General features: G+C 54.5%; 11 protein-coding genes across 11 annotated transcripts; 4 read left to right on the forward strand and 7 right to left on the reverse strand.

The window, feature by feature from the left end:
• Nucleotides 1-61: 61 nt before the first annotated feature.
• Nucleotides 62-1607, reverse strand: ASPZODRAFT_57234 (hypothetical protein; the record flags this gene model as incomplete). Its single annotated transcript, XM_022728672.1, has 2 exons — nt 62-1064; nt 1129-1607. The coding sequence occupies 2 exons, from the start codon at nt 1605-1607 to the stop codon at nt 62-64; spliced, it is 1482 nt and encodes a 493-aa protein (XP_022586074.1).
• Nucleotides 1608-1935: 328 nt separating this feature from the next.
• ASPZODRAFT_127656 (hypothetical protein) lies at nt 1936-3005 on the reverse strand. The gene has a single exon (XM_022721805.1). It carries the CDS (start codon nt 2925-2927, stop codon nt 2034-2036), a length of 894 nt encoding a protein of 297 aa, XP_022586075.1. The 5' UTR covers nt 2928-3005; the 3' UTR covers nt 1936-2033.
• Nucleotides 3006-3635: 630 nt separating this feature from the next.
• Nucleotides 3636-4115, forward strand: ASPZODRAFT_46079 (hypothetical protein; the record flags this gene model as incomplete). The annotated part of the gene is made up of 1 exon (XM_022728369.1): nt 3636-4115. A coding segment is annotated over one exon (480 nt), but the record flags the coding sequence as incomplete, so codon positions are not given.
• Nucleotides 4116-4197: 82 nt separating this feature from the next.
• ASPZODRAFT_138649 (hypothetical protein) lies at nt 4198-4612 on the reverse strand (the record flags this gene model as incomplete). The annotated part of the gene is made up of 2 exons (XM_022724477.1): nt 4198-4379; nt 4435-4612. 2 exons carry the CDS (start codon nt 4610-4612, stop codon nt 4198-4200), a joined length of 360 nt encoding a protein of 119 aa, XP_022586077.1.
• Nucleotides 4613-5253: 641 nt separating this feature from the next.
• ASPZODRAFT_55113 (hypothetical protein) lies at nt 5254-10222 on the reverse strand (the record flags this gene model as incomplete). The annotated part of the gene is made up of 5 exons (XM_022728518.1): nt 5254-8677; nt 8912-9034; nt 9117-9751; nt 9830-10061; nt 10161-10222. The coding sequence occupies 5 exons, from the start codon at nt 10220-10222 to the stop codon at nt 5254-5256; spliced, it is 4476 nt and encodes a 1491-aa protein (XP_022586078.1).
• Nucleotides 10223-10696: 474 nt separating this feature from the next.
• On the reverse strand, nt 10697-11959 carry ASPZODRAFT_127660 (hypothetical protein). Its single transcript, XM_022721806.1, has 2 exons — nt 11557-11959; nt 10697-11489 (listed from the first exon to the last, which is right to left on the reverse strand). The coding sequence occupies exons 1-2, from the start codon at nt 11892-11894 to the stop codon at nt 10892-10894; spliced, it is 936 nt and encodes a 311-aa protein (XP_022586079.1). The 5' UTR covers nt 11895-11959; the 3' UTR covers nt 10697-10891.
• A 138-nt stretch (nt 11960-12097) lies between these two features.
• Nucleotides 12098-15383, reverse strand: ASPZODRAFT_108351 (hypothetical protein). The gene is made up of 2 exons (XM_022720962.1): nt 15255-15383; nt 12098-15187 (listed from the first exon to the last, which is right to left on the reverse strand). Exons 1-2 carry the CDS (start codon nt 15333-15335, stop codon nt 12137-12139), a joined length of 3132 nt encoding a protein of 1043 aa, XP_022586080.1. The 5' UTR covers nt 15336-15383; the 3' UTR covers nt 12098-12136.
• Nucleotides 15384-15986: 603 nt separating this feature from the next.
• Nucleotides 15987-18733, forward strand: ASPZODRAFT_55194 (hypothetical protein; the record flags this gene model as incomplete). Its single annotated transcript, XM_022728525.1, has 2 exons — nt 15987-16210; nt 16270-18733. The coding sequence occupies 2 exons, from the start codon at nt 15987-15989 to the stop codon at nt 18731-18733; spliced, it is 2688 nt and encodes an 895-aa protein (XP_022586081.1).
• Nucleotides 18734-19481: 748 nt separating this feature from the next.
• ASPZODRAFT_12389 (hypothetical protein) lies at nt 19482-21169 on the reverse strand (the record flags this gene model as incomplete). The annotated part of the gene is made up of 3 exons (XM_022721379.1): nt 19482-19524; nt 19600-20002; nt 20065-21169. 3 exons carry the CDS (start codon nt 21167-21169, stop codon nt 19482-19484), a joined length of 1551 nt encoding a protein of 516 aa, XP_022586082.1.
• A 726-nt stretch (nt 21170-21895) lies between these two features.
• On the forward strand, nt 21896-24409 carry ASPZODRAFT_127666 (hypothetical protein). The gene is made up of 4 exons (XM_022721807.1): nt 21896-22604; nt 22676-22752; nt 22812-22953; nt 23006-24409. The coding sequence occupies exons 1-4, from the start codon at nt 22271-22273 to the stop codon at nt 24256-24258; spliced, it is 1806 nt and encodes a 601-aa protein (XP_022586083.1). The 5' UTR covers nt 21896-22270; the 3' UTR covers nt 24259-24409.
• Nucleotides 24410-24519: 110 nt separating this feature from the next.
• ASPZODRAFT_127667 (hypothetical protein) lies at nt 24520-26330 on the forward strand. The gene is made up of 3 exons (XM_022721808.1): nt 24520-25096; nt 25148-25731; nt 25798-26330. The coding sequence occupies exons 1-3, from the start codon at nt 25010-25012 to the stop codon at nt 26099-26101; spliced, it is 975 nt and encodes a 324-aa protein (XP_022586084.1). The 5' UTR covers nt 24520-25009; the 3' UTR covers nt 26102-26330.
• The last annotated feature ends 122 nt before the right edge of the window (nt 26331-26452 follow it).

The following is a 26452-nucleotide window of genomic DNA, read 5'->3' on the forward strand; positions in this document are numbered from 1 at the left end:
CTATGTGGTATCTCGTGTAAACTAATAAGCAATCAGCATAATACAGGGTACAAGATGTCCTCTATTTCTGCAGCTCTTTCTCGCCCTCAACCCGCCAATGCTTTGCGTTGCGCAGGAGTTTGTCGACCTTTTCGTCGGAAGGTAATTCCACCTTATCGAGGGGGGTGACTTTAGTGGTCTTTTGGTGTCTGAACTCGATGAAATCAACGCATCCGGTTCTTCTTCCAGCACTGCTGTCTTGCTCCGCTGCTTCTCCAGCTGCTGCCACAACCTTTCCAGCGGCAAGATCCCGATAAAAGGACGCACAACCCTCGAAGTAGCGATCGCTACCGCGTGTGCCTTGCATGACCAGGCCGAAACAATGCGGCATTCCCTCGAACTGCTCAACGCAAACGGCGACCCCCGCCCCGTGCATCCTGCGGGCGAGCACAAGGCCTTCATCCGCGAGCTCTTCTTCGCCCATGGATATAAACACGGGCGGGCAAGTCTTCCACAGCTCGGTGTGTGCCGCGACCGGAGAGGCGAGCGGGTGTATCACTGCGGTGGCGTTGGTGTACATGTCCACGCGCGGCGGGGAGCAGGGCCACACCTCATCCGCTGGAACGGGGGCGGGCAAGTACGGGGCATCAGACGGCTGAGTCGGGGGTGGAAGGTAGTCGAGGTACGCGTTGGAGGACACCGAGGGCATGGAGCGAGAGATGTCGCACCAGGGGGAGGTGAGGGCAGCACCCTCCGGCAGGTCGATGGGCACCTGTTTGCCGTGGAACTGCACCGAGGCGCCTCCCTCGCCGATCCGCCGCAGCGTGAGTAAGGTCTGGAGCAGGCCGAGCGCGAGATTGCCTCCCGCCGAGTCGCCGGCGAGGACGATCTTGTTGGCGGGCACGGCGGTATGGAACGAGCCCGGGGGAGGAGACACCAGCGACAGGTACGCCACCAGGGCGTCCACGATGGCCGCCGGGAAGGGGTTCTGAGGCGACAGGCGATACCGCACGGAAAGCACAGGAGCGCCTGTCTCTTTCGAGAGCCGCGAGACGGAAACCCGATGGGTAGAGGGATCCATCAAACTAAAAGCATGAGCATACTGTACTGTAGAAATCTTTTCTTTTCTTGAAAGTGGTTTCTTCTCACAAATGAGCCCCTCCATGAAAGTAGAGAATGACCGTATCGGTCGTCGTTTCATCCTTCAAAGCTTTGTACTTCTCCTCATCAGAGAGATCCGGCCAGGGAGCGTTCTTACTGACGCCGCTTCGATAGCCAGTCCATTCAGCCTCGACAGGTAAGACAGCGGGAATGTCGAACGTCTCGTCGCCGACCTTGAGAGCCTCGATCGCGCGTACCACCGCGTCTCTCACGTCTGGCTCCGGCGCCGGCAACACCACCTTGGACACCCACAGGGGGCCCTGGAGGCCCGTCTCGCGCATGCTGGCCCTCTGCTGCTTGCCGATGGGCTGCAGGGGCTGCTCCATGATCGACCGGATGAGAGTGACGGTCAGTTCGGTGCGCAGATCCTGCTTGCCGGATCCAGGCGAGAGGTGAAGTCCATGGAGAATGGCTGTCTTGATGAGCAGCGGGATATGCGGCAGCAGCGTCGTGAGCGTCGTACTCATGATGGCGGGTGGTTTGGAGATTGGTTGGGAAGGAAATCTCTCCAAGTCCTGTCCTCTCGACGAGACTCAAGGACGCAAGGTCTTTCCTTGAGACCCTCCTTGAAAGGGGGGCGGCTTGAGGCTAAGTTAAGCCAGCCTAGGCTAAGATTCTCATGGTTGTTGTTATAGGCTGCGTCATCCATGTGAAGTCGGCATAAATGTACAATTCTGTTATCTATACATGGAGTGGCAACATAAAGTACCAAGACTAGAACTATGTAGTATGAAGTAACTAACTAATGTTCATTAGTCATTTACTACGGAGTATATATTATTTGGTATAACCTTTGAATAGTCTTGAATTGAATAGAGTGGAGTTCTTGAAATATGTGCAGAATTAGCCAGAAGTATAAACCACTCACTTGATGCGCATGATGAACATCACGATCAATGATCTGAACTTTTCGAAGCAGCAGACTCCTCCATTTCATCGCTGGCTTCCAGAGCCCTCTGTCGTGGATCGAGAGCCTTCCTGTACACCTGCTCCTCCTCTTCCTTGAGTCCGTAGCCTGACGGATCTCTGCGCATGAGAAACCCCTGGACCCGTGCGTCTGTCGAGTCCATCTGCGTGACGGTCTGATGACGCCGGCCCGTCAGGAAGCGCATGGACTCCTCGTTGATCTCCCGCAGCCGCTGCTCATACCCGGAGCTGTACTGGCTGATCCAGGAGGCATGTAGCGCCCCGCCCAGCAGCGTCAGCAACACGATGAACGCCGTGAACGTCCGATTGTCCACCGAGTGCCGCTGCTTGGGCTGGTGTCGGTTGTGCCATTTCTCCCAATCCTCCCATGTTGCATTGCTATAGATCGGCCCATAATCTCGCTCTCCATACCGGTACGACGGCGTAGACGGCGAAGACTTGCCGGCATCAGGCGAATGAGCCCATCCAGTACCGGACTGGTCGTACGCCGCTCGTTTCTCGGGGTCGGACAGGATCTCGTGGGCCGTCACCAACAGCCGGTACCGATACAGCCGTACCTCGGGCGAGATCTCGCGGCAGAGTGGATGGCCGTTGCACGACCGGTCTGGGTGGTAGACCTTCACCAGCTCGTAGAACCGACTCTTTGAGTAAGGGTCGCCCCGTTTCTGATGGAACACATCGTACGGCGTGAACCCGGAATGCGTGGGCCACGTGTAGGCACTGCCTGCTGGGCTCTGCGTGGCATAGAACCGTCCCGGTCGTAGCCGGGGAGGATGAGGTCGAGGCGGCGACGATGAGAGACACGGATTCAGAAGCGGAGGGAGTCCGCCAGATCCGATGAGTAGATGTTTCTTAAGCATGGCCGCATTGTTTCCAAGGAAGGCAGCACGCCTCCCACCACCAGGAATGGATTGTTGTGTTGAGGGGAATAACAATACCGGCTCAAGTCCCCCTCATCTGCCGTCATTTACGTTATGGCCGGGTCACGTGATTGGCGGAGAGCTTCAGCCTCCAACCTTCCGTCTGTCACAACTGCAGAGAAAAGCCTCTTGACCAGCCCCTCCTAGGCCCGGTTGACTACAAGCATGATACGCCCCGAAGAGGAACGCAGCGATCGAAACCACCGTCGAAGTCGCTCGCCGACAGACTCAGATCGGAGACGCCGAGCTCGAGAAGAGGATTACAGGGACAGCTATCGGGGCTCTCAGTCCGATAGTCGCCGACGACGAAGCTCCAAGAGCCCGACTCGAACCAGCAGCCGGAGAGACCGCGACTCTCGCCATCGAGAGAGCGATTCACGACATAAAGACTACGACTCCCGCCACCGTGAACGTGAACGTGAACGCGATGAGCGGCGCAGACGACACCACGACGACAGCCGACATGACGACGACAAGGAGCGATCCTCGCGACGACGACGAAGCACATCGCGGACACGCACTGGGCGGTCGTCACCACAGCCCTTGCAGCGATCAGGCCGGCCTCTCCCTTCCCAGGCGGACGCCTTCACAACCGAAGTGACCAAGTCCGGGTCCGGCGAGATCTCGACCGACGGGAATCTACCCACGGAGAAGGAGAAGCCGAATTACGGCAACACAGGCCGGCTGGCGGCTGAGAGCAACACGGTGGCCGTCCACGGTGGCGGGACTGTGGTGCTGAAGTACCACGAGCCACCGGAGGCGCGCAAACCACCAGCCAAGGAAGCCTGGCGACTCTACGTGTTCAAAGGGCAGGATCTACTAGAGGTGGTGGAGCTGGGCGAGCGCAGCTGCTGGCTGATCGGACGCGAACGCTTGGTGGTGGATTTCCCCCTCGACCATCCAAGCTGCTCAAAGCAGCACGCTGCCCTGCAGTTCCGCTTCGTGGAGAAGAAAAACGAGTACGGCGACCGCATCGGGAAAGTCAAACCGTACCTCATCGACCTGGAGAGCGCCAACGGGTCCAGCCTCAACGGCGACAAGGTCCCGGGGGGGCGCTACCTCGAACTCAAGGATAAAGACGTGCTACGCTTTGGTCTGAGTTCGCGGGAGTACGTCCTGATGCTTCCGAATGAATAATAAGATAAAAATGATACCCTTGCAATATCAAAAATCATTGTACTTATTTTACATCACTGAGATCTATGTGCATTTACACCCCCATCTTGCCCGACACCTCATGCGCCTTCCCCTTGGCCTTCCCTATGGCCTCCTCCGCTTTCCCCTTTCCCCGACCGGCCAATTCCTCTGCATCCCCCTTCAATTCCTGGCTTTTACCCTTGACCTCCGAGCCTTTGATACCGAGGGTATCTTTGGCTTTCTGAGTCGCCTCCTCTGGTATGGGTTAGAAAAAAATCCCAAGCTATGTCCGTGTCAGACGGGTACGTACCCCCCACTTCAATCCCCTTAACCGCTACATCGGAGACGAGACGGTCTGCTTTCTTGAGCGTATCTTTAGTCGTCTCGACGGGTCCCTTGCGCAACGTCGCGGTGCAGCTGATGGGTCTCGTAAGAGCTGGGCTGCTTCGGATGAGGATAGGAAGTCGAACGCGCGTGATGGATGCCATTGTGGGTAGTATATTAGAGATAGGATTTAATGATTAATTCAATATTTCATTTGATATATTCTACTAAACGCATCCAGTCTTGGTATCTTGCTTCTACTTTATACTTCATCTCGATCGACGTAGGCATTACGTCGGTATAGTGTCATTGTTGATGCTTAGTAACCAAACAGGGATATCGACATCATCCATTCATTCTTGAAGAGAACGTAATTCCAGAAAACCAGTATTCCATTGAAGTACTCTATACTCTATTATTAATCTGTGCTGTATTCTGATGTATGGTATTGTATTATTTTGTATCAGTTTCCTCATTGCTAAGAATAAAGAATCATCATATCACAATCGAGTATAAGGGGTATCATCAACAATAACAAGCAAGAACAGTTGAATAGAAAAAATAAGAAAGGGTCTATATCTAGCCTATACCTCACTAGCATGCTAGTTTTAAACTCCTTAGATGCTGAGCAGAATGTTCTGTGGGTAGTCATAGCAAGAAGAGGAAGAAGAAGAGAAGAAAGAAGTAGAAAAATTAATAAAGGAAGGAAGAAAAGGGGAAAAATGGATATGGGAAGATACAAGGGAAAAAGAAAGCATAGGTAAATAGAAGAAGAGAAGAGAGAGTGAAGACGACTGAAGCATTCTTATGGCAACCGCATACCAAGCCCGTGGTAATCAGGTCGAGGGGGTGAGCTCCCACTCCGGGGCCTGAGACCGTAGTCATTCTGCACAGAGACGAAGTCATTCTGCACGGAGGCGTAGTCGTTCTGTTGGGGGACATAGCTGTTCTGCATGGCGAGGATTGTCTCGTGCGGGATAGCCTCAGAGGGATAGGAGTATGGCATGAGTCGAGGGTTGTGCAGGTGGGCCGGATGATACGCGGCGGCCAATTCAGCCTCGAATCGGTAGTCGTACGCCAGGAAACGTGAATCGACAGAAGGCCCTAGTGCTGGGGCTGGGGCTGGATGCGGCGGTCCCGCAGCGTAAAGACTCTCCGCTTGCAGAGCACGGGCAAAGTGTACATCCCCGATCCAGCTGCCAGTGCCGGAGATCGCTTGGTGCTGAGGTGCAACCTGGGAAACGCCGGGAAACACTTGGCTGTTCGAAAGCACAGGCGAAGCGCGGTACCGGACCGGCTCGGTCGACCAGGAAGCACGAGATCGTCCCGAAGCGTCTCTGGACATGGGCTCTCCCATTGGGTCAGAGACATGGGTCTTTGCCCGCTCGTACTCGATCGAGGGGGGTGATGTACCGGGCATGATCGCGGACGGGTGGGCCTCTGGATTCATAGGCGAGGATGCGGGCCGACGGATAGCGGACAGTGGAGAAGGGCCAGTAGAACTCGGGTGCCGGGACCGCGTGACGGTGATGTTTTCTTCATAAGGAAGAGGCGACACGATGGTTCTGACGCACGGCATGCTCGCAGACATGTCTTGCGCTTGGAAGGGCCGCACAGCCGAAGGATGACGGGTGTGATTCTGTGAAGAGGGTGCCGTCCTCGCAGCCAAGGGAGCGGCAGCATACTGGTGGCTGGTGGCATCACGGTTCGCAGACTCGTGCCCGGGCTCACTGTACGTGGACTGCATCATCAGGTCTTGCTTGAACTCAGGTCCCCCCAGGGTGGAGGACGGTTGGAGATTGCTGCCTCGAGGTTGCAACGACTCGGCAGACGATTGATTCTGTAGACCGAGAGGAACGGGGAGTCTGTGCGGACCACCAGGTGGAGTAGATGGGTTTGATAATGGCGAGATCTCGGGCATGGCAGGTTGGACGAGATGGTGACTCTCTCCGCCAGAGCGAGGCGAGCTGGCCAGCTGAACGGCCGCCAGTGCCTTTTCTGCCTCAGATGTCACCGATAACGGCCGTTTCGTATCCTCCGTATCTCTTGAACGGCTGGATCTACCCTCGCCTTCAATGGAAGAGAGCTTCACCAGAGAAGGCACGGTTTTGCCAATTTGATGGGGGAATCGGATCCGTTGTTTGGAGCTTCTGGCCCGGACAATTCTAGCCCTGGTTGGCCTTCCGACCCGCCCATTCGGAGGGCTAGACGGTACAGATGAAACCTTTCTCATTCTAGCAGTATCCTGGCTGGTGTTGGATACGATAGAAAAGGTGCGGTGAGCACGCCGACGGCTGCGGCCGCGGCCTTCTCTATCAGATTCGTAGCCCATTTCGTGTGCCAAACGGTGCCGAGACACTCGGTAGATATGCGGCGGGAACGGACCGAAATTGAACTGATGCGGAGGCAGAGAGATATCGTCTGGCGATTCCACCGTGGGCGATGCCTGGTCGGTCCAGTCCAGAGTCAATTGTCGCGAGGGGCCCTCATCCGTTGACGACTCGGGCAGAGACGAGGACGAGCTGCTTGAACGATCAAAGACGGATTTCTGGGTCCGAGCCGCTTCGGGGCTGTCACTCGGTGACATGTGATTGATCTGGACTGCGACACTTCTCAGGAGTTGTCTCAAGTCGGCTCGCGCATCGCGCACACTTGTCGATTTCAAGGCCATTCGCTTAGGGAACAGCTCGAGGATATGCGAAGCCTGGGTCTCGTACTCGCGAAAGTCGGTCACCAGTCCACAGTCTTGGTAGTAGTCGATTCGCTCCCGGGCGTTCTCATACGACTGGCGGACAACCTTTGTGGCCACGACGATCCAGGAGTCATAAAACCCCATCTCGTTTGCTTCCGGGACAAACCCCTTGAGCCTGCGTTCCTCATCCATGATCGTGAGCTCATCTCTGCAAAACCGCTGAACGACACTGTGCAGCCTCAGCACATCGACGGCGTTCGATCCCGAGTCCTTGTTCTGGCCCTGGACTTGGGAAGAGAACGACGTCTCAGGGCTGCTTTCTCCCGTGAACGAGTCCGACATCTCCCACGACTCGCTGGATTTGGGAGCCATGGCATCTTCCCCGTCGGATCGCTGTGAAGTACCCTTGGAAGAGAAGCTGCCCTTGTTGTACACGTCATTGTTATTGAGTCTCAGCAAAAGCCCATATCGGATCAAAACTCCCAGTGTAGTGTCAATATCGCCGGGCTCACCTGGCCGGCTGCTCTTGAAAACAGGGACATTCCAGGCCTCAAGGGCCATTTTACCCAGGGTGATCAGTGCGGTCGGTACATAGTGCCCAAAGAAGGACAGCAGGTTGATCAGGTTCAGCGCTTCAAAGTGACGCATGCGGTAGAGATCGTGCATGATCCCCAAGTAGGGCTCGGCTAGCTTCTCATCCGTCAGATGGGAGTTGATCCCGTACCGTTCGATGGGCTTTGCTGTTGCGTTCAAACGGTGGGCAATGGCACGGATGGCCAGAGGGAGGCACTCGTAGTGTTTTACCAAGTCCGTAGCCTTGCTTATCTGGTCAGGAGTCGCGCCCTTGATCCCAAGATGCTTGAAGAGCATCTCGCGGGCCCTTTTCGACTCCAAGGGTTGGACCCGGATGATATACGGCTCAAAGAGTCGGTGCTTTTTTTGAAGGGTGATGTCCACCGATGTATAGATGATGGTACAGTTCTTATTGAAAGGAAGAAATCGCCGGATGTGGTTCAGGTCTTCATCGTTGTTGAAGGTGATGCCGTCAAAGATGAGCAGCCAGTACTCCCTAGATTGCAACCAATTGCGCACCGCATCGACAAACTTGGTAGGGGCCCTCCAGCTGGGGTCATCGAACTCTTTGGCCTTGTCCGCCGCGCCCGCCTGCGCAATGTCCCAGAAGCTCTTGTAGATCGACTCCCAGGATTTGGAATCAACCCAAAAGAGGCCTCCCGGATATTCCGCATGAAAGCGCCACGCGAATTGCCGGGCAAGATGGCTTTTCCCAGCACCGGCAACGCCACAGATCACAGCGGTCAAAATACGGTCCGCTCGCTTTGGATTGTCTAGAAGCCGCTCTGTTAACTTGGCCAACTCTTTTTCCATACCGAAGAAGTCTTTGTTGGGATGGAATCCAGGAGGAGCGACGACAATGAAGTTTGGAGGACCAGAGGGGGCCTTGCTAATGCCTATCAATTCCAGGTTAGGCGAGTTGGAGGCGGTTCTATCAGAGATTTGCAAGGCAGGAGGCAGGGGACTCCCTAGAAATTGAGAAAGAAAAAAAAAAGATATAAGAGTCAGCCTAATTGATTGCCGAAAGATCAAAGACTAAAGTTGGTTTATTGGAAGCAAGAGCATGTATAGTATAAGCAACGAAGAGAAGCTCCCCCCATCGACCCCAGCTTCAAGATGAATGGGAAAGATCGACATGAAGATGTGAAACAAGAATCAGGACAAGAAGTGTTGGCGTTCAAAGACTGGGAGAGAGGACCGTTCGGCCGGTTCCTCGATTTCATAGTCCTTCACGGTGATCATACGAACATGCTCGGGGGGAGGAGATATCCTACCGGACAATCCTATCTCTGAACCTCTTGGAGCAGCCGCCCCATCTAGGCTCCCGCGAGGTCAGCAACAGGATGATCCGGAGGCATCTTGGGGGAAAAGCATTCTTTTTGGAAAAAGAAAACAGATGCCACTAACCAGTGAAAACTTCATTTGCCTTGCTCTGCCTCTCGAGGAGACGGACCTTCCTCTCATCCACCCAGCGCTCAGAGATCCTAGCGGGAGCTTCGCGCGAATACCGCAGCAAGGCCTCAGCGACGGCCTCGAAGCCCGGTGCATTTTCATCTTGGAACTTGCACATATGGCTATGGTCAGCCTCGATGCCCATGCGTTCAACGCCGTCAAGATAGGGCGCAGCAGAGCTTTCATCGACGATGATCTCACGAATGCCCTTGAGGTCCGTGGAGCGGGTCTCGTGGAAGAAGTAGATGTGAAAGCGGCTGATGATATCGGCGAAGAGACTGTTGATGTTCTGCAGCGTTTCGTTGTTGGTCTTGAGGGCTGCGATCAGCTGGGGGGACGACTCCATGAACTTCCTGGGCAGCACGGCCGCGCAGATGTTCTGCAGCAGCAGCCCCCATTTGGCAACGTCGGACCCGTTGTGCGGTGTACCAAGAAAGAGAATTCCATACGTCGAGACGTAGACGGACCGCAGATGCTCGATCTTCTCGTTGGTGACGCTTCGGCAGTAAATCAGGGCACGCTTGACCACCAGACCACCTAGAGAATGGCAAACAAAGATGATCGGTCGTTCGGAACATTCTCGAAGCTATCAATCACATTAGTTCTTGGATTGAGTTAATAGATCCAATTGATACACCATAAATAGGCAAAAGAAAATACGCACACTCCTATTAGCAGCCAGCCCGGAAACGAGGGTCTCAGCATGATTATGGATCTTATCCTTGGAGGCCCCGTCTGTGAAAGCCGTAACATTTGCGTTGTAGCCATAAGTCAGGATACGGACACGCTTTGCTTCAAGAAAGGGTGGGAGCAGGTCTGCAGGCCAGAAGACGCCCGAGTCTCGATGCGTCCATGTGTCTTTAGGGTTGCCATTCAGACCGTGCACGAAGACGATACTATTTGGTTCGAGAGATGATTAGTTTAAACGCTTGGCTTGGCGGCATCTTCATTATCCTCCACCAGATTCACCAGTTGTGCGGGGGAAAGAGTCTTACTCGACGAGGGGCTCTTTGGAGGAGAAGACCTGGGTAAGGCCGAACTGTTTGACGGTAGCCATCTCCAGTTTCCAGTTCTTTCGCCAGAGCTCGCTGTTTTCATGACACAAGAGTCCCCATAGACAACTGGAGGGAAAATGGCAGAGAAGATATACAGAGAGAGAGAGAGAGAGAGGAGAGAAAAACAGTGAGGGGAGCGGAGGGGCTTCAGCAGGGGAAGCTAAATAGGGAAGCGTGCCTGCGCCCCGTGAGCGGCTCAGCTGGTCATTCACTCCCAGGCCGAGTCAGAATATTCTGACACTTCTCTTGCACCCCCTGGTAGCCTTTCTCGATGGACATTGGATGGAAAGAATACGGATACCTGGGTGTGCCTTACCGGCGGCTCTGCGCTTTCACAGGTTGCTGGTGGAGGATCTCACACGAGGCTGGGCTGAGAGGTAAGTGGGCGGCTACAGGACAGGATATATTGGAGGAGTTATTTTTGTCGTACAGCGTAAGTACCTGCATAACTATGGAGAATACTACATGAGATACGATGCAGTAACTGATCTCTTGTATTTGGTGAATAGGCTCTATACCGAGGATACTGGGTAAACAGTGTTGTTGACATGATAGGGCATCCATGAAACAGACATTTACCACGAATTAATTGGATGCTATATCCATACACACAGCAAAATGAGTCAAAATTGAGTCATAAAGATTCAACATGATATCTTCCTAATTCAGAATCACCTTCCCCGGAACGCAGGCTTCCTCTTCTCCACAAACGCCTTGAGAGCCTCATACCGGTCCTCTGTCTCAATAACCCCCTCGTAGGCCTCGTTCTCGGCCGCCTCCCCCCTCTCAAAGCCGTGGATCGCCTGAAGAGCCTGCCGGAGAGCAATAGGCCCTCCTTCACAGATATCCAACGCCAGCTTGATGCTCTCCCGAAGCACCGTTTCCCGTGCCCTGCCCGCTTCGTTTTGACCTGCCTGGCCTGCCCCTTCTGCCTCTTCCTCAGGCACCACATCCACCAACCGATCACACAATCCAATGAAATATGCTTCTGGACCCGACACCCGCCGCCCCGTGAGGATCAGATCGCGCGCCCTCGTCGCCCCAATCAATCGGGGCAGCCGATACGTGCCCCCCGCCCCGGGGATGATCGCCAGCCGCGTCTCCGGCAGTCCGACGAGAGCGCTGGACCCAAATACGCGCAGATGCGTGCACAGCGCGAGTTCTAATCCGCCGCCGAGAGCGCTCGCCGACACAGCCGAGATGGTTGGGACGGGCAACGCAGCGAGCAAACTGAACGTCCCGCGTAGATTCGTAAGAAAATCGACCGTCCTAAACATCGTCAATATAAGTATTTAGAGTATAAATTTTTGAATCAGTCGAAAGAAAGTATGCTTACTCCTCTCTACTCATTTTCGCTCTCTCCTTCAGATCTGCACCCGCACAAAACGCTGCGTCGACATTACTCCCCACGACGAGCGCGCGCGTCGGCCCCGTCCCATTCTCAGCAGCAATGGCTTGGATCTGTCTATTCAACTCGCTCACTAGTTGTCTTGAGAGGGCGTTCCGTGCCTGTGGTCGGTTCAGAAGTAACACGCGGATATGTCCTGATCCGGGCGCAGGCACTTGCTGGAGCTTCAGGACGGGTTCGGTGTCGGACGCGCTGTTTGTGCTGAAGCGGGCGAGTCCTCGCGTGGAGAGGGTAGCGCGTCCTCGGACGAAACGGAGAGATAGCATTGTATCTATCTAAATACAGTAGTCGAAAATTGATGGAAGGGATGGGTTCAAGAATTCACTTCCCCTGTTGCTGAGATGTCTGGGGAAAGCTTGCGGGGAGCTCAAGCTTATCTATATAGTAGAGTGGTTATCCGTAACTAACCGAGAAGGCAGAAGAAATTACTAGACATATGTAGTTACATAAGAACTATTTAGTTTATTAGGTCCGTGTGTATCGTGTCTATTATATACTACAAAACAATTTATTGTACATTTCGCTCTCCGTAGAGATACGATTGAACCTCTTCGTCCGTGGGCCAGGATCCCCACAACGGCGTGGCGTCGAAGATCGCCTTCGCCTCCCCGGCTGCAGGGTTCGTCGGGACGACATCGTCGAATTCCCTGCTGGTATCAAGGACCGGATGCTCGAACCGGTACACCTCCTTTGAATGAAGTGCCGACGAGGCGGTTCGCCGCCACGATCCCTCGATAAATACCCGGACCGCAACCAGTGTTCGTCGCAGCATGCGCTCCCCATTCAGGTGTTCATCCGATGCTTCTTTGAGTGTTGCCGCCGACTGACTCATCCATCGGAGGAGATTCAGTAGGCCTTCAGAGTCCTCTGCCAGTCCCAGAGCTCGCACAAAGGCATGAAGTGTCGCTGAGTGGGGGACCTTGAGCATTGGAGGCAGCGGGGCGGGCGACGAGGAGGAGGAGGAGGAGGAGGAGGAGGAGGAGGAGGGCTCTTGTGGGTCGGTGTTAAGAAACCCTCCTTCCTTGTTGACGTTGTCATTCGAAAGAACAAGACCGTTGAGCTCGTTCTTCAGCAGCTGGAGCCCATCGCAGACCATCTCGTCCAATGTGCTAGGTATGTGTTGCGGACGGAACATGTCTTTCAGACGGGATGCCTCCTTCGCCAGCTGCAAGGACTCTTCGGCAGCACTGGGGTCTTTGATCGCGGTGCTCAAGGCGTTGGAGAATCTAACACAGAGGTGACGTAATGTCTCGGTGTCGATCTCGACACCACGTTTCTTCATCCATTCATAGATGCATTTGACCTCATGCCAGGCGAGGATATGTTGAACGTTCCAGCTCAGTCTTTGATATGAAGGTCTCGCACGGGGTCTGCCGACTGCGCGTAGCAGATGGTGCCAGGATGGCTGGTGAGTCGAATCTCGTAACGACATGAGTTGAACGGCGTGAGGCAGGACCGATCTCGTGTCTTCAGGATTCTCCAGCAAGGCTTGGGGCATCGTTTCGTGGGCATTCTCGGCAGCTGTCATCGGAAACGTATCGGTGGCATACGATCCATTTCTGGATATGCTGGTAGAAATGTTGCACAGGAAAGCGATGAAAGAGGAAAATATATAGCCCGGGATTTCGTTCAGGCTCTGCAGATCGTAGGAATCGGAATGCCGATGAACGGTGGTCAGAGCCTTGACATGCTCTTCAGACATGTCACTGGACTGAAGAGTGCTCAGCCCAGAACTGAGAGTAGGCGCGGTTGTCAACAGTCTAGCCAGTAGTCGGCCGGACGGCCGGATTCCGTGGGACACCATCGTCTGGAGGAATTCATCTATTGTTGGCGGTTCCGTTGCGACGTAAATCACGTCCCGAGCAGATGATGGTTCCGGATAGACCTCGGGACCATCCCCCGGTAACGCAAGGCTTTGGTGATCAAAGCCGCTTTGGATTGCCTTCTGGCGAAAGGCGAGTTTCTCTGCCATGGCGTGATAGACGGTTTTATGCGCCGGAAGGCCTTGGTCTTGGTATGAGAGGAAGCAGGCCCATGCCTCGCGCACGGTACGCGTAGTGAGAATCCGGGCTGTCCAGATCGCCTGGTGGTTGGGCCGGCTTCCACGGGGCTTGGAGAAAGCTGATGGCGATCGAGGCGTTAACGTGCGGGTCTGGATGGTCGGGCTCTGATCGGTGTCCCAGCCGGCAAAAATCGTAGATACTTCCTCCCAGAGCGTGTGGTTGTAGCCCGCTTCTTTCATCTGGGACATTACTTGCATCGCACGGCTTTTCATTCCCTCAATCCCGCGCTGGAAATCAAGTCCCAGCTTCTCTTCCTTCCATGGCGGCCATGAGGGTGATTTCAGTTCGGCAAACTGTCTTTCGGCTTCCGTTTTCTTGTGGGCTAACTGAACAGCGACAATACCCTGGTATCCTTGCCGTAGAATGGGGATAATGGGCTTATGCGCTGCCATCGTCTTGAGCAACTCGAACTGCGCCTGTTGCTGGATTGGGACCGACGCAAAGGGGGCCACCGCTGAGGGCAGGGAAAGAAGCCAGAGGCATGTGTTGAGTTTCTTGGTTTTGAATCGAGCCCTTGCCAGGACAGCAGGTGTGGTGTCTTTGCCCTCGACGTTGTTGAGAAAAAAGGCAAACGCGCGCGCGATTGTGAGCTGGGCCTGTGGCCAGACCTGGCGGGCATGATGCAGTAGGCGTACCACGATTGTCATGCAGGTGGAGGGATCAACCAACGAGCCAAACGCTTGAGGCTGAGGTATCGCGTGGAGATGATTGGGCTCGTCCGACAGAATCCCGAGAACAGAACGACCGGTCGGGGAGGGGCGGGTGCCCATGAGATGGAGGGAGTAAAGAAGGAGTAAACGAAAAGTTTTCGAGTCCACTCTTTTTTGTCGCAAAAGCAAGAGCAAAAGAAACGACGGGATGCGTTTTTGGTCAGATATCCCCCCCGCAAGCCTGTAGCTCTCATCTAGTAAAACCAACCGAAGAGCTCTCCGGGAAGCATCCTTGCTCTTCAGTATCCAAGCCCAAGCCATAACGTCGCTAGGGTCGAACCCTCGCTTTGCAAGATAATCGAGGCTTTTAAGAGGAAACACCTCCGCTAGCACTTGGTCTATTTGGGGTGATACGGCCGTATTGTCCTTCATCCGACTCAGGTGAGGGTCCACGCGTTGGAGGTACTCGGCTAGAATCCCTTGCAACGACAGACTCGGCTGCGGTGTACATTTCGTCGAATCTGCTGGATCTTGCGATACTTCAGCGGTTGCCTCTATTTGTACCCATTCGGGACGTATTGACGAGGGCGAAGCGACCTCGTAGTCCAGTCCACATTCCCGCATCGCATCTAGCAGAGACACCGTGGGAGTTGCACATCTTGGTCCTTTGCGCTGTACAACCTGCCGGTCTTCCTGTACATCCAATACCGGTATTCGAATACCCTCCTCAGGTCTCTCTTGCAACTGCACCTGTGAAGCGATGTGTCGAAAGGACCAGGCTTTTCCCGAGCGGAGGAACGATGTCGTATTATTCCACGCCAACGTTTTGTTATTGCAACGGAGCTTCTCCAACGACCTCAAGTCAGACCATCTGCATCCCATACAAGTATCGCCAAACAGAGAGATCGCTTACCTTTGAGCAGCCGACCAGACGCAGGGTCCTCGACGGCCACCCCCCCGAGGGACCCGGAACATGGCTCCAGACCGATGACATCCATGAAGATAGTCATAGGCGGCTGCGACAATGCAATTCTGGCAACTCCTGCTCTCTCGCCGCGAGTCTCGGTCACGAATCACGATGAACTCCAGCGTGGTCCTGTTCCCTCGCTGAAGCCGGCCTCGTTCTTGAGCCGCGCCCGAATCAGAAAATGCGGCTCACGTGACTGATCGTCACGGGGGCTGCGTTTTTGGCATGGCGCGTCGACACAGAACGATCTCTCCAGTCTCCACTACAGCCATCGCACGCCCTCCATCTCGCCAGGAAACCCCTTCGGCTTTTCGTTCCAGTTGTTCTGGCTGTCGTGTTGCGTGCAAGTCAAACATCGGAGAGAGCTTCTGCTGGTTGTCTGTGGTGGTACTGCACTGTCGCGGCGTTCCCCTGGCTGTCAGCCCCTCTAAAATTCGTGTTGCGTCCTGCATTGGCGCATCCGCTCCCAGTCTTCAGGATCCTTAAATTCCGACTTTCCGTCAGGAGCGGCCTCGTGTGGCACAACTGTTCGTGTTCCATCGCCGATCGGTATTTTCACGTTGCCAGTCGGGCTGTCGGGTGGATAGCTTCGGTGTCGTCTGCGGTCGGGCGGTGTTGGGTTCTCGCGCCAAAGAACGTTTGGAGTGGTCACGACGCGAGGTCGCGACTTCGGAAACCATGAGCGCCGACGAGGGTAGCGAGACGGCCTCGATGCCCCTTGCAAATGGGACTCACAACCCGGTGACTCCAGATCCGCCTGCGTTGGCTACTCCAGGCAAGCGGAAACGGGGTCCTAGTCATGACGAGAAGGCCTCGCAGGAAGCAAGTGCTTCCTCGTCTCAGCCGCAGGACAAAGCGCAGCTACATGAGACACTACGTAATCTCGTTGAAGTTCTCAACAAGTACGTTTCGGGGATAGAGAAGGAAACATATCGATGGATTTCGTGCTGACAATGGCTAGGAACGACGCGGACCTCCATCTGCTCACATGCCCCCTACCCATTTCACCGACCAAGCCGCGCTCGAAACGTGCAAAGCTCACGGAAGACCGAGAGGAATACTTCACCATCCAGTCACGGGTCTCTGCCGGTCGTTACAATACAATGCAAGAGTTTCTAGCGGATATTGAAAAGGCCTCGGCGTCTATAATTGAGAGAAAGCAGAGTCAAGGGACACTCACAGACGGCTCGCAGGGCGATGAAACGCCCTTGACTGAGGTAATCAATCGAATCGCCGCGTTCAAGAAGCTCTTGAACAGCCTTATTCGGCAGGCATCGTACATGAAGCAGTCCAAGGTGAAAGCGGAGCCCACGGAAGAGGGCTCAGAAGAGCCCTCGAAGGCGCCCTCATCAAATGAGGATATTCGCGATGAAAGTATTTCATTGACGCTGTTCGGCAACCTGTCCCATCCCAAGCAGCTGTATTCCAGTCTGCAGAAATCGGTCAAGGTCCAACTACCTTCAGAGCCAGGATCTCACGAATACGTCGAGGTCCAAGCACCCCTACATGAGGATGCCCTGCCCAATGGTATCACCGCGACGAAGATCGCCCCCTATCGCCCTGAAACAGTCACACAAGAGATCAGGAAGTTTGGCGATGTCTTCGCACCCCGGCCAAACCTGCCCCAGCTGGAACCTCCTCGCAGATCTCGATCATCTGCTAGGAACGCCGTTGGCACCTGGATTGACCCATTTGAAGCAGCCACCGATATCAGATTGTTCCCGGGCGAGCGCAACAATTACTGTCTCGCGCCACTTCCTTCAGGGAACTGGCTCCAGTATGGTGGAGTCACATCCTCTCCATCTTATTGGAATCGCAGACAAAAGCAGTCTTCTCAGTACCATGGTGACAGTGACACAATGCAGCGACCGCTCGAGGAATCCGGTCTCTGGGCCGAGGACGATGCATCGGTCTTGCAAGGAGTGTATTCATCATTCGCTCCCACATTTGATAGCTCGGGCGCGGTTGTGCAAGGACACTCCAAGGACCTGGTGTGGTGGGGCAAAAAGGGTGCGAAGAGACTACAGACATTGCTTTCTCTCGCCTACTCCGACGACGGTGCAGAAGCTTCGGTGGAGCAGGAAACCAGTCTCACCGAACTCGACGAGGATGGCTTAGAAGAGCTGGTCAAAACCTTCAGCCCTGAACAGCTTCCCGATTTTACTGTGGATGAGAATGTCACCAAGGAGGAAGTAGTTGAGTCCAAGGAGGTGAATGAAATGCTGCGAGATGTGTCAGAACTTTTGGAGACTCTTAGTTCTTACCAGAAGCTCCGCAACCTCGATCCATCACTCCAAAATGGGGAACCGATAGACGTCTCACCCGACTTGGGAACTCCTTATGCTGTGTCCGATGCTGAACAGACGATCTACGAAACGCTGGAATCCAGTCTTGTCGCGATCCTCGCAAATCTGCCACCCTATGCGGTAGCAAAACTAAACGGAGATCAACTCGCCGAGCTGAACATCAGTCAACGGATCGTCCTTGATACTCCTGACTACCGGGGCACCATGGAGAAAGACGACCTTACTCTCCAGCAGGAGCGAGCGGCTGCCATGGCACCCAGCGCGGCGAACCGCAATCCTACACCTAACCTTGGCGCGGTAGCACGGACAGGGAGTTTCCAAGGATCCCAGGGAGGGTACAACCAGCGAGCCTATGCAGCCAATACTCGAGTCCCGCAGACACCCGGCGCAGGGTTCCAGGTACCCCAACAGTACTACAGTGGCAGGCAGCCCTCGGCATCCTACACCCCTGCTGCTAGCCACACTCAGCAGTACGCAGGAGTCCCGCGCGCGCCGGCCACCCCGACTCCCCGCCAAGCCTTTGTTCCGCCTGGATATTCCCATACCCCGTCGCAGTTCAACCAGCCGTACCAGCGGCAATTGGCGAACGGTTACACTCAAGCCTACGCTGCACAGCAAGTGCCAGCAGGCCCAAGCCAGCCCTCTCCACAACCGTATGGACAGCGGCCCGGCCAGCCGGGACCGTACAATGCGTCCTTCGGCGGAGCGAGAAGTGCGTCTCCTCAGAAACCGTCACCCTATGGAGCCCCGCAACCGCGCACACCGTATATGACAGCTGGAGCTAATAATCAAACTCAACAGCAACAGCCGCAGCCACAGCGATATCACCCCAGTCAACCGCCTCCCCCTCAATACACCAATAACCAGCCCGCGAACCCAGTGCTTTCCCCAGGAGCCGCGTATGCCAACTCGGCTGCTGCCATCACCTACGCGAGAAGTGCCGCCGAGCAGGCTGCTTTGATCGAACGCACCAAGGCCCAGCTCGCCGCCAACAGCATCCGGCAAAGCTCGTCGTCGACGCCGCAACAGTCTTCTCAGCCCGGCGGAGAGTACGGCAGCTCCCAGGAAAGGAGCATCACACCGGCTGGTAAACCGAACGGCACCCCGGTCCCATCTTGACTTCTTCTTAAACACACGGAAGACCTATTCACACACGCACACACACAAAAAAAAAAGGCCCAAAAAGCCCTTTACTTTTTTTTCACTTCTTCTTCTCTTCTTTTCCCTGTGTGTCTTGATAGACAGCTCGAGGCGTTTTTTTTTTTTTTTGTTGTCTTTTTTAGCTTTGGAGACACGGAATCAAGTCTGCTTGAGTGGCTGATTCATGCGATGCTTGCTTTATTCCTACCCATGGATATCTTACGGTTCTTCTTCTTCTTCTTCTTCTTCTTTTTCTTCAGCTGACACGCTTCGTTTTTGATGTATGTTAGTCATGGTTTTAATTCTTACTTTGTGGTCCGTACCATGTCCCCTTTGCTGATCTGAACCATTGGGACGGGTGTTGCTTATCCATCTATTCTATTCTACTGAGAAAAGCTCTCTCTTTCTCTTTTTGTTTTAGAAAAAAAATGGATTACTCTTTCCTTCTTGACTAATATCAGAAGCTGTGTCCAAAATGATATTGAAAATATAAAATCCCATTAGTAGAAATACAACAGTGGCCTGCCCTGCCTATTTCTAGTTATCCAAGGGAAATAAAATAAACCTTTCTTTTTCCCTGCCAATTGGCCACCAAACCGTTCTTCTGCCAACGCCGTCCCTCTTACTTCGAAAGAACCAAAGAAAAACAGAAAAATACACTTGCAAGGACACATCTTATGCAGAGGATATCAGGAAATTCGTTAAGATGCATCATCACCAGTCCAGGCTATGGAATGAACATGGCAGCGAGAGTCATAAAGCTGAAATACCTGGGGTTCAGATTAGCACATATCTCTTATTCAGATGGGAAGAGTAAAATTTAGCACGGGAACAAAGAAACGTACAGAGCAGCGCATAGCCATCCATCTCGCGATTCAACGAGCTGGTCCCCACCCGGCGCATAAGTGGCGGCGATGGCAGACACCGAGCCACAGATAACCGTCACGACAACGAGACGACCGAAGAATTCGTGGATCATGCTGAAAGCGAGGAGAGGCAAGAGGATCGCCGTCGAGGCGGCGATGATGGTCGCATAGATGGGGGGGGTGGTCAATTGGGAACGAACAAGGTCAAGGCGCGCGGCAGAGCCGGTCAAGGAGACAAGGTCCTCGTCATGGTTTAGGAAGCGGGTTTCGACCAACGCGACTGGATTCGTCTTCTCCATCCAGGTACGATATGTTGTGATATCTTCTTCGGACGCGGGTGGGAGTGTCTGCAGGACTTTGCTGAAAGCACTGAGCGCATTGTCTACAAGGCATGAGTATGTTGAGTATATTGAAGGGGGAGAAAAAAGGAGTTGGTGAACTTACTGTATTGCTCAGTCTTGTGGATCAAGGTATTCATCAACTCTACTCGTCGATTATGCAAAGACGAGTATACCTGTGCCTCATCCATGCGCCTCGAAGCGGGCAGCGGTTTCGTCCCCTCCTGTTGAGCGGTGGCGACACGGTGCATCTCATCATACTCGTCGAGAGTCTGGATGTCCTCCTCCATCTCTGCGATTTCATCCTGCAGGTGGAGTAGAACGCGATGGTTCAAGGCCTCGAATTTCCGATAGAGCGGAGGTATCTGGAGTTGAGTGTTCGAGTTCTTTGCCGTTGACGAGACCAAGTGGGAGGAAAGAAAACCATAGCCCGATGAGACCTGCATCGTTTTAGAGTGCCGTCTCGAACGATGGTGACTCCGGCGAGGACGCCCCTCTGGACTTTTGGGAGGGGAGGGCGGTAATGGTGGCCGATGCGTGTCAGAAGCATCTTCAGACGAGGTGTAAAACTTCTCCGAGGTAGAGATCTCATATGACTTCTTTTCCATCGGGTTTGAGGTCTCGGTGGGAGATGGTGTTGGCGTAAACGATCCAGCCATGGATATCCTCCGGTCGCCCGCAACCTTGTTGACGAACTGCATGCCCGTGATAACCTTCGAGGTATCCACGGTCATACTGGGGCGGGAACGGGCTACAGGCGCCTGCGCCTGCTTGGACACCAAGGGAGAGGTCTGGATCGGTTTACCCGCGTCCTTGGGCTGCTGATACACTGGCGGACTGGGACGGGTTGACATGGTGGTCGACGGGGCCGTCAACTGACTCTCAGCATCACTCTCTGACCCTGAGCTGCTCATATCGTCCTGCGACATGAAGCCGTTGTTGTCGGTCTTTCCATTCTTCTCGAGGAATTCAAAGACACTCGGCGTCTTCTTTGATGTCATGATAAGTTTGGTTTTAGCGGCCGGCGCTTTCGTAGCAGGCAACGAGCCTGAAAGTCGGTCCTTTGGAGCGCTCGCCGTTGTCATCGCTGTTGTCGACTTGGGCGCGCTCGCCGTCGACAGCAGTGTTGACGACGATGATGTAGACGCTCGCCTTACCACTTCCTTCCGGCTCCCCTTCTTGCTGTGACTCACTCCCGAACGTAAAGGCATAGTGTAGACGGACCGTCGAGACTGAAAACAGGCAAATGCTCCTGCGATATGCTAGGTCATAATGCGAAGACGATTTCAGCGTCAAGACGACGCGTTGGCAGTGACGGCCAGTCCAGTATGTAAATAGGGCCGTCTCTGGAATGACTATCTATCACAAAAATGACCCAAGGAGGCGGGGGAAATGCCAGGCGATACGAGTCGATCAGACCGACCACGCGCGGAATTCCAGAAGGTCGCGACGACGATCAAATAATACAATTTTCTCCTCGCTGTGGTGCGTGCCTTGTTAATAAAGTGAGCGGTAGGAATGAAGGGTTTAGAGGACAGTAGAAGGAAACGGATCTCAAACACCCTCCATGCTCTATCTCTACCGGGGTCCATCTACAGAGTACTTACAGCCCACCTGCGCATGCAGATGGACGAAAATACCCCGTAGGACCGACCCATCCTTTCGTTATCGTCAGCGCCCAAGGGAGGGGGGGCAGCAATCTGAAGCGTCAGCTGCGACGATTCCCAAACCTCCCTGGACACGACGCCGTGATGCAATTCGCCGTACACATCTGCGGCTGCATACATATCGACCAGGCCAACCCCTGCTGCGGCAGTCAGCGTGTTGAAGTAAATGATGACAGTGTATCATCGACGCACTGGCCAGCAGCCCGATGGCGTGCAGCCAACACGACGAATCGCACCCGATTATTTCGATCTCTCCGGATTCTATGCGTTGCTGCCTTGGCTAAGTCTGCGAAATGGCCTTGTTGGGCGCTCGCACGGCGTCAACTGGCGGGCAGAGATGCTCTTCCATTAGTTCTGTAGCCCCTGTTAGCGCTGTCCATATTAGCTGCTCCCAATAGCAATAGAAAATAACATGAGACGTCTAAGAGTATCCCCAGAGACACAATCTTGTATATGCAGCAAGACGTTGCAACGAAGATGGATCCCAACGGAGGCGTTCGGATCGCGCTGAAATTCCGCCCCGAACAAATATTATTGCCTCGAGACTGAGCACAACGGCTTCGCCGACGCTTGACGAAGGACAGGGGACGACTGTCTCTCGCTGTTTCTATATTTGCCTACTTGATGATTCGATCGACGGCTAGGATGCTCCAGCCATGGCTCCCCCGCAACCCCAGAGCAGCGTGTTCGCTTGTCTGCTCACGGTGCCACCAGGCCTTGGTCCTTCAACAACGTCCCCGAATCGCTCGCAGGATATCCCAATCGATTTCTTTTCGGTCATCACGGTGGCTACAGACTGAATCGGCCAGCTCGGCGGACCCCGTGCCGCTTCGAAAGCAGCTCAAACAAGAGGCGAAGGCGTTGCGAGCCCGTAAACGACAGACCAAACAGGACGAGGAAGCCTCACGGCGTGGGTGGGAACTGACCGTGGGAATCGAGATACACGCGCAGCTAGACACAGAGGCCAAGTTGTTCTCCCGTCAGTTGCCCTCCCTGCGGTCTCTTGGGCCGTTGTTACGTGTCTGTACTGACTGTTGGCCTGAACAACAGGAGCGGCAACCTCGACCAGCGACATCCCCAACACGAATGTGGCCCTGTTCGATTTGGCATTCCCCGGTAGCCAACCGGTCAGTTGGACACATGATAGTCTCTAGGGAATAGAAGCTCGATTCTGATTGATATCTAGGAATTCCAAGTCGCAACCCTCCTTCCTGCCCTACGCGCCGCCATCGCCCTGAATTGCGAGATCCAACCAGTCAGCCGCTTTGATCGGAAACATTACTTTTACCAGGATCAACCTGCAGGTTATCAAATTACACAGTATTATGGTACTTGAGGTCTGAAGAAGAAAAAAAAGGAAAGACAGGACTGACGACGCAGAGCCTTTCGCGAAACACGGGTACGTGGACTTGTTCGACTACGATGGCATTGCTCCGGAAGACGGGAGTCGGGTACGAGTCGAGATCAAACAGGTCCAGCTCGAGCAGGACACGGCCAAGTCGCAAGAATACCCTCCGTCGATGCAGCTGCTCGATTTCAACCGCGTCTCGCATCCTCTTATCGAGATCATCACCTTGCCGCAGATTCACACCCCGGCCACTGCCGCCGCCTGTGTGCGAAAGATCCAGGCCATCCTGCAGTCGTGTGGCGCCGTTACCACCGGCATGGAGCTAGGCGGACTCCGCGCCGACGTCAACGTTTCCGTTCGTCGGCGCGACGAGGCTCCCGGGACACACCAGTACCATGGGGTCGGTGGGCTGGGCCAGCGCACCGAGATCAAGAACCTGAGCAGTTTCAAGGCGGTGGAGGACGCAATCGTGGCAGAGAAGAACCGCCAGATCGCCGTGCTAGAGAGTGGCGGTGTGATTGAGGGCGAAACGCGCGGCTGGACGATCGGTAGCACCGAGACCCGGAAGCTGAGAAGCAAAGAGGGCGCTGTGGATTACCGCTACATGCCTGATCCGGATCTCGCGCCGCTGGTCATCGACCCAGGTCTCACGGCCCAACTCAAGGAGACCCTGCCCACCTCCGCCGACGATCTGGTGGAACTGCTCCGGGGCCCCGCATACGGGCTCTCCATCGAAGACGCGAAGCCGCTCATCGAGCTCGACGATGGGGCTCGGTTGGAGTACTTCATGGACGTGGTGGACCTCCTCCGGATCCTCCAGCAAGACGAGGATGCGAAATCGGTCGACAGACTCGGCCGAATCGTGGGCAACTGGGTCCTCCACGAACTCGGCGGGCTGCTGACCAAAGGCGAGCTCGCCTGGGACGCGGACCGAGTGTCCGCCCCGTCGCTGGCCGAGCTAATCGACCAACTCCACCGGAAGCACATCACGGGCGCGACGGCGAAGCTTGTCCTGACCATGCTATTCGACGGGGACCAGCGGCCCATCCGCCAACTGCTGGAGGAAGAGAATCTCCTGCTGCGCCCGCTGTCGCGGGACGAATACGTCGCTCTAGCCGAGACGGTGATGAGCCAGAACCTCCGTATGGTCGAGCAGATCCGCACCAAGAACCAGGTGGGCAAACTCGGCTGGTTTGTCGGACAGATGATGCGGACGGGCGAGAAAGGCCGCGTCGAGGCCCAGAGGGCGGAGGAGGTCTTGCGGGAGCTGATTCTAGGCTCATAGCATGTACAATAGTGATACCCTTATAACTACAAAGCACTGAACAATAGGATTCATCCGTCGTCTCTTCTCCTCTCTTGGCAGTCTTGTTTCTTCTCCAGCCGTCACCAGGAATGTCCCACCGTCATCTGTAGAAGCCCTCCTGGCCCCCTCGGCTGTGATGACTGCCGCTAGCCCTCACCTTGCATTACTCTCTCCCCTGTCACGGAGGCTACCGAGAATAAGCACAGCGTCTACTGGTTCCGTACAGGCCTTCTCGATAACGCGCAGCTCCAAGTTGGCAGGGGGGGGGAAAGATAAAAAATTCAATAAAAGATTAAACCAAAACATTATTCCCACCGATTGCTAATGAAAACTCAGAGTTTTTCGCGCGGCATCGGGGCGATTGCGTTGATCGTAACGCTCTGGGGGGGGGGCTCTCTTCAACCTGTACTTAGGGGAAGAAGATGGAGCAGGCGGAAGGTGAGGGCGGAGAAGGATGATCCCTAAAAGCAGTTTTAGGCGATGCGAACGTCCTCAACAGCAGAAACCACGGAATGCCCCACGGCTCATGTCGGAACAGGCGAGGAGATAAATGAGACAGGATGTCTTCTCTTTCGGTCGTCCTTTGGTCTTCTTGTGGTTTTCTTTTTGCTCATTCCTGTGGTGTTGCTTGCCTATCTTACTCTGCTGCAGTCCAACGATATCGTTCTACTCAATCTCTCTCCTCTCTTCTCTTCAAAAGGGCTTCTTATTGCTCTATAAATAATTCAAAATGACACAGCCGTCGACTATCACACAAAGATTCCTCAGCAAGCCCAACCAGCTGGGCGTGGTGGCTGTTGGGTTCAATGGAGGGCAGGTACGTCATTGATAAGAGAAAAAGAAAAGAGAAAGTGGCTCATAATTACAGTGCAAATTAGGAGTCGAGGCTGCGCCGATGGCCCTGATTGAAGCCGGACTTCTCACTCAGCTCAAGGACGACCTGGACTACGAAATCCACCATGACGACACGGTGCATTTCTACGAGAACCTCATCCCCGCCGAGGACCCAGACCATCGCGGGATGAAGAAGCCGCGCGCCGTGAGCGCGGTGACGGAGCGGTTGAGCCAGCAGGTGTACGAACACGCGCGCGAGGGCAAGTTCGTGCTCACCCTCGGTGGCGACCACTCGATCGCGATCGGGACCGTCTCGGGGACCGCCAAGGCGATCCGCGAGCGGCTGGGCCGCGAGATGGCCGTCATCTGGGTCGACGCCCACGCCGACCTGAACACCCCGGAGATGAGCCCCAGCGGGAACATCCACGGCATGCCCATGGCCTTTCTGACCCGCCTGGCGCGCGAAGACCGCCGCGACATCTTCGGCTGGCTGCAGGACGAGCACACGATCAACCTGCGCAAGCTCGTCTACATTGGTCTGCGTGATGTCGACCGCGGCGAGAAGCAGCTGCTGCGTGAGCACGGCATCAAGGCGTTCAGCATGCATGATGTCGACAGGTAAGAACCACCCTTCCTCTATTCGAATAGATAATAGAAAGAAGAAGAAGAATGCTAATAAAGTAGATATGGTATCGGCAAGGTGGTCGAGATGGCTCTGGCCCATATCGGCAACGACACGCCGATCCACCTGTCCTTTGACGTCGACGGTCTGGACCCCCAGTGGGCGCCCAGCACAGGAACCCCCGTGCGTGGCGGACTGACCCTGCGGGAGGGCGACTTCATCTGCGAATGCGTCCACGAGACAGGCAACCTGATCGCCATGGATCTCGTCGAGGTCAACCCAAGCCTGGAGAGCCTGGGGGCCTCGGAGACCATCCGCGCAGGCTGCTCCTTGGTCCGCAGTGCATTGGGAGATACCCTTCTCTAGTTGCTATGACTTTATGCTTTATGATAGATCAACAGCGGGTTCTCAGGGATGATAATACACATCTAATCCCGTTGATACAGAATACATTTACCTCTCTAGACTGGGAACTTGAGATACTAGAATATAGCAGTGATAACAGCTGCCTAGTACTGCTGCATAAGACTTGATATCCAAAGGCAGTCGTAGAATTGACTAGTTGTTTTTGATATTTGTTATAAGAGCATCAAGCACATATACTACCTACATCCTAAAAAACTATCTCTTAATACTCCGTACTCTGAACTCTTACAGACAATCAGTTATCTAACCCCAGATATTCGTATTTATCAGTCTGTGGAGAATAGATCCTAT

This window comes from Penicilliopsis zonata (genome assembly GCF_001890105.1).
Source record: "Penicilliopsis zonata CBS 506.65 unplaced genomic scaffold ASPZOscaffold_1, whole genome shotgun sequence".
Lineage (NCBI taxonomy): Eukaryota > Fungi > Ascomycota > Eurotiomycetes > Eurotiales > Aspergillaceae > Penicilliopsis > Penicilliopsis zonata.